General features: G+C 56.2%; 1 protein-coding gene across 1 annotated transcript in view; it reads right to left on the bottom strand.

Annotated features, from left to right (window-relative positions):
* ALKBH4 (alkB homolog 4, lysine demethylase) overlaps window positions 1–6,347 on the bottom strand; it is a 9,534-nt gene that overhangs the window by 1,118 nt on the left and 2,069 nt on the right. Inside the window, exons 2-3 of the mRNA XM_006155658.3 lie at window positions 3,778–3,975; window positions 10–398 (exon numbers count right to left, since the gene is read on the bottom strand). Of these exons, the coding sequence (XP_006155720.1) occupies window positions 10–398; window positions 3,778–3,975 (587 nt within the window). The remainder of the gene's footprint in view (window positions 1–9; window positions 399–3,777; window positions 3,976–6,347) is intronic.

Genomic DNA, 6,347 nt, shown 5'->3' with positions numbered 1-6,347 from the left:
GAGCGGAGGGGTGAGGGAATGGCCACTTCCACCTCGCGGCACAGCACGGACCTGCTGGGCGCTATCATGCTGTCCACCCAGGCCTCGGGGGCAGCAGCGGGGGCGAAGCAGAGCAGCAGGCTGCCGGGTGCCTCCCGGCCCATGGACAGCACGGTGGGGGAGAGGAGGTTGAGGCTCACTAACCGCTCCCCCCACAGCCAGGCATCATCCAGGTGGGGGTCAATGGCAGAGCCCCGCTCAGGGCAGTAGTCCAGGTTGCACTGCTCCACTGGCCGGAAGCCCTCGAGTCCAGGGTAGAGGCCCATCCTCCGCACCAACTCCCGGCTGAAGCTGGGGAGGCCTCGGAAGCCTGCCATCTTCAGCTTCCGTTTCCGAAAGTTGACTTTAGGGCCGTAGTCCTAAAGGATGGGAACAAAAGGAGGTGGAGAGATCTCTGAGTTCACAGAAACATCTGTCACAGACCAGGTCTGAAGAAGTCAGTCATGGTGACCGGGACAAACAACAGTCCCTCCCTGCCTTGATGGGTTGGAATGTCCCAGCAGGGGGTGGCGGACACCAAGGAGACAGAGTGAACAGCCAGCAGCTGGTGGAGGATGCTGAGAGAAGGTGCGATGTGTGGGGGTGTCTTAGCCCAGGGGCCCCAGGGAGCAGAGCTAGAGACAGGTCGTATATTCTGGGATGTGAGGATCCCAAGGAGTGAAGGTCTGGGGAGGGGAAGCGCATGGGAGGGAAGGCCGGCCAAGGCAGCGTTAGCGAGCTGGTCAGCGCAGAGGCCCCCCATCCCAGCAGGGCCTCCCATCCCAGCAGAACCCCAGGAGGAAGACAGGTACCACCTGACCCCGCAGTTTCACGCCTCACAAAACACCCAAGACAACTGGGCCTGTGTTCACAAACTTGCACACGAATGTTCATCGCGCCATTAGGTACGCAAAGTGGAAACGGCCGAAGTGTCTCATCTGGTGAAGGGTCAGATATATTTATATATATGCACTATATAAACCTAAAGGAGGTATCCAGCCAGACCAGGAGCGAAGTGCAGTCGAGTGCCGTGTTTGCTCTCAGGCGCCAGCAGACTGCAGATCTGGCGGCAGTCCCCTAAGCTTCTAACGGGCTATACCACCTAGGTTTGTGTGGGCCACTGGTGTGCACAACAGCAACTCCTAAGGACACGTTTCTCAGAGCATCCTCCTGCGGTAAAGTGGCACATGACTGCTCACGCATGCTACAATGTGGTGAACCTTGGAAACATTACACAGTGAGAAGCTGCCACAAAGGGTCCTGTGTCCCCCAGGTCCGTGTATACAGAATGTCCAGAAAAGGCAAGTCCACATTCAGGCAGTGGATCAGTGGCTGCCAAGGGTTGGGGGAGTGGGGTGTGAGGCCTAGTGGGCACAGGATGTCCTCTTGAATGAGGAAAATGTCCTGGAAGTGGACAGTGGCATGGCTGCACTACGCTAGGGACATACTAAAGGCAAACCGGGGCCATCAGTAAGTGGGTGGGTTTGACAGTACATGGCTTGTATTGTAGTCCACGGGCAGTAGGGGAGAGCCTTCGGGATGCAGAAGGAGCTTAGCACCGGCTCCTGCCCCGGGGCCTGCCTTGGTGGAAGGTGACTCCATCAGGTGTCAACACCTTCATCCTTCCAGGTTGCACCTGCCTCAATACCTGAGCCAGGGGACTCCTGTAGGCCGCCCCGGGCAGCAGCAGGCAGAAAGCCTGAGATGCCAGTGCAGCAGGGGGGAGGAAGGGAAGCTGGGTATTTAGGGAACAGCAAGGAGGCGGTGTGACTGCCGTAGGGGCCTGTGGGGGAGCAGTGGAAAGCGGGGGTGGGCTGGCAGCCATGGTCATGCAAGGCCTTCCAGGTCTTCGTGAGGACTTGGGGTTCTGCTGGGATGGGAGGCCCTGGTGATGGGGTGCCATGCTCAGATTGGGAATGTATTCTGAAGGAAGGGCTGGCAGGAATGACCAAGGGCAGACTGGAAGGACAGCATGAGCCACAGAGACCTGGGAGACTCCCCAATGTCCATCCTGGGTAGTGGAAGATAGAGCGTGCAGAGATGGGGCCACTGCTGGGGGTGCAGCTCGGTTTAAGATCTAGGAGAGAGAAGCCTGGGCTGGATCAGAGCCGTGACACTCTGAAATCCCCCAGGGAGAGCACAGATCAGAGAGAAGAGGCCCAGGACGGGGCCTGCAGAGGGCAGGAGGGGAGGAATGATCCTGAGATGAGCATGAGTGGCCATGAGGGAGAACCTGAAGGGGGATGGGTTCTGGAAGTCCAGCAAAGAGCACATCAGAGGACAGAGCCTGGTGCTGCATGCAGGACCAGCCGAGACTGGCCGCTGGGTGGAGGCTGCAGAGGTCAATAGTGGAAGCAGTTCCTGAGCAGGCTGGGGGAGTGAAGGTAGTGGGACAAGACAGCTCTTTGAAGACTTCTGACACCAGGCGAGAGCTGGTGGAAGAGACACGGAGAGACTGGCAGACCTGGCAGGACAGGAGGGGAGTTACTGGGAAGTGAGAGGACAGGGTCCAGCATGTAGGGAGGCCAAGCAAGAGTGAGCAGTCAGCACAGGGCAGGGCCTGCAGCAGAGAGAGGAGGAGGGGAAGGAGGGAGTGGCAGAGGAGGGGAGGGTCCACATGACACTCCAAGCAGGAGGGGACTTGCCAGCAGGCTGAGGGTCACCAGGACTGTGGTTTAGTCAAGAGTGCAACGGGGTGGGACCAACAGCGTAATGGCTATGTCGCTGGACTCCCACGTAGTCGACCGGGGTTCAAGTCCCGGACCCAGTGGCTTAAACTCACACCAGGCGCGTGTGTGTGCATGCGTGCCTAAGATCCCGAGAGGAGAATGGTGGAGAAGGGATTGCGGCATGGCCATTCCCCCCCTGGGGGGTGATTTCTTGCTTTCTATCTCTCTGTCTCTGTCTGTCTGGCGAGCGCATGTGCCCTATAGCAAAAATTTTGGTAGCTTGCTTTCTCTCTCTCTCTCTCTCTCTCTCTCTCTCTCTCACACTCTGTCCCTCTCTGGTCAAATTTTAAATAAGTAAATAAATAAAATAAAGTTAAATAAAATAATTTTTTAAGGAATTATTTAATTAATTTATTATTATTATTTCACATGAGTTTTGCCAGAGAAAGAGAGAGAGAGAGAGAAGGAAAATGAGAAAGCAAGCCACCAGGTCCAGGACTCGAATCGTGGTCGGCCATGTGGGAATTCCAGCGTCTTAACCAAGACGCCACCTGCTGGCCCAATAAAAGAATTATTTAAAAAAAATAAAAAAGAGTGCAACGGTGGAGGGGGGTGGGAGGGAGCACTTGAGAAGTGACTGCAGTGACTGGCCACCTCTTACAGAGGATAAATAAGGAAAGGGAGGGCTGAGTGAAGTGAGAAGGCCCTGGCGGGAGCTGGAGACAACGCAGGGAAGAGGCGAGCTGGACGGACAGATGCACAGGACTGAGGACGAAGGACGCCATGGACCCCAGTGAGGGTGTAAGTAGAATGAGACGGTGAACATTGATTGGGAGACAATGGGGAGCTGCAGGTACCTGGCAGCTTCTGGCAGCCGTGGAGGTCTGGGATCGCATCTAGAACCCCTACCATGCCAGCTGCACAGACCAGCAGGAGGGTGAGCACACACATGCCTGTGCCCTGCCCCAACACACCCCTCAGTGACCCAGGCCATGCAGGGGTGCCTGGAATGTGGCTGCAGAGGCAGCCCTAGCAATGTACCTGTCCCCTCTGCCTAGCATGACCCACACCCCACATCAGGCCAGCAAACCTGCTTCCTCCGTCCAGACTGCGATAGCTTCCAGGGGTCGAGGTCCATCAGACGCACCATCTCAGCCTCTTCCTCCGGCGTCACAAAGTCCTCTATCAGCATCACTCCCGGGAAGGGGAAGGCCCAGCCCTCAAAGTCAGACTCCTCGGCCCCCACGGCCCAGCCAGTGTCCGAGCAGTAAACGAAACGGTGCGTTTTCTGCAAAAGAAAGAGGGGTCCTAGAGCCATTGCAGCCCTTCCTCACCTGGCAGCCCAAGTGTGTCTTCTGTCCTCCCTAGCCTAGGACCGAAGGAGAGCTGCGTGACAGCGCCTTGGCCAGGGTGTGAGAAACATGCTGTTTGAACGGTCCCCCAGGCCGTCCTACAGCTGCACCTGTCTGGGGACTCAGCCTGGTGGGGAACTCACTGCTGGAATCTCCCCTCAGAAGAGAACAGCCGAGCCAGTCCCCCTCCAGGAGCGTGGTCCTTCTGCACCTGCCTCGGCGTGGGCAGGCCCAGCCAATGACCTAGTGTGGGCCTGGTCATTTCTACCCAGCATGGGACTTCTCTAACAGCCAACTTCACTCTGGTGCTTCGGGTTGGGGTGGCCATGATGGTCAGACCTACATGGCAGTCTTGGGACTCCCTGCCCAATTAATTCTGCTTCCTCTCTTATGTCTCACTCCCATGTACCACCCCCACACCTACACCCTGTCTCAGTGTCTGCTTCCAGGAGGACCCACACTGCCCCAGCTGCCTCCCTTCCCTGAATCAGTGCACCCCCAATCTCTTTAGGTCTTCACTGCCTTCAGTCAGTTTCCCAGGGCTGGGTCATGGCTGTCACCTCTGGGAGGGCCAGCTGAGTGAGCACCCCTCCAATAGGCCTTCTGCCCACCCTGTCCTCCTTCCTGTCCTCCCCAAGCCATGGTGCAGCCGTTCTGGGGCCTCTCTCTAGGTGTGGGGTTCACCTCCCTCCCCAGTAGGATTGGGATCCTTCCTCGGCCCCCACCACTGGGGGCAGCAGGTCTACCTCAATGCTCAGAGTGTGACAGTCCCAGCCCACTCCCAGACCTTGCTGAGCAGGCACAACTGGAGCGCCTCCACATGCCCATCTCGCTCTTGTCCTCACGCCTTCCCTCCTTCTCAGAAGGACATGTCCTCCTCTCCTCCCCGCCCAGAGCAATTCCTTCCCGGGCTGTCACCTCCTCCCCCTCTTGTGTGTGTCCTGGTCCGCCTCCATCTTAAAACCTGGCAATACTCTTAGGTGTCCCCACTTCAAAGAAAGTCAGTGAACCATCCTGGCCTTGTCTCCTCCCAAGCCTTGGCTCCGCTTCCTCCCCCTTACCCTTTCTGTACCTGCAGCCTCCCAGCTCCACCTCTCCCAGGGCCCCTGCCTGTGGTCTCTTTTCTGTTTTCTGTGCAGGCAACCTCAACACAAGTCAGACTGCCAATGACTTCGTCCCAGAACTCTGCCTTGGCTCCCAGCAATACCCCCTCCTCTGGCTTTCTTCATTAGTGAGTTAACGAAACAGCTCATGTTTGCTTCCGAGGGACTAAACGTTCTATGTGAATTGTCCAGATGACTCCAACAGCCCTAGGAGAGGTACCACGACTGGCCCTGCATGTGAAATGGAAGCACAGACATGTGGAGGTTCTGACCAGAGCCACCCACAGGACCTCAGAGGCCACGAGAACTCAGCCCTGGCCTCTGTGGACTCGCTCTTCGTTGCTCCCACCTCTGGGGTCCCACTACAGACCCTCATTATTCTCCATTGTTCTCTGTTCTCTTCAGGGCTCCCTCTCCTAAAGCTTCCCTCCCAGCCCAGACACCTCCAAGCTTTGAGCTCCCATCTCCTCCGTCTCCCAGGCCCTGCGCCCAAGACACTAGAGCCGTGGGGAGTCACCCGGGACTTGCTCTCCTGTCCCAAAGCTGTCGGGTTGCAAAGGTATCCTGTGTCTCTGCGCCCGTGGCCACTGGCACAGTTCAGACCTTACATACTTTTTTTTTTTTTTAGAGACAATGAGAAGGAAAGTGAGAAATCACCCCCAGGGTATGGCCATGCTGCACGCCTTTCTCCTCCTGGGATTTGGGGCATGCACACACATGTGCCCAGCATGATTTTCAAGCTGCCAGGTTCAGGACTGGCTGTGGGAGTCTAGCACCTTAACCACCACGTCACCTGCTGACCCCAGACCTTCATCACTTTTAGAAAATGTTTAAACTGTGGTAAAAGATACATAATATAAAAGTCACAGTCTTAGCCATTTTCAGGTGTACAGTTCAGTGACTTTTAAATACAGGCACACTGCTGTGTAGCCCTCATCATCATCATCTCCAGAGTTTTTCATCTTTCCAAACTGAAACTCTACCCACTAAGCAATAGCTCCCCACCCCTCCTCCCTCCAGCCCCTGGCAGCCACCATTCTACTCCACCACTATGGACTGGATCAGTCTAAGTACCTCATATAAGTGGAGTCTCACAGTTCTGGTCTGTGACTGGCTTATTTCACCTAGCATCATGTCCTGAATGTTCATCCACATTGCAGCATGTGTCAGGATGTCCTTTTTTTTTTTTTTTTTTTTAGGGTTTT

This window comes from Tupaia chinensis, unplaced genomic scaffold (assembly GCF_000334495.1).
Source record: "Tupaia chinensis unplaced genomic scaffold, TupChi_1.0 Scaffold000465_1, whole genome shotgun sequence".
Lineage (NCBI taxonomy): Eukaryota > Metazoa > Chordata > Mammalia > Scandentia > Tupaiidae > Tupaia > Tupaia belangeri.
This window is presented reverse-complemented; position numbering and strand designations above follow the sequence as displayed.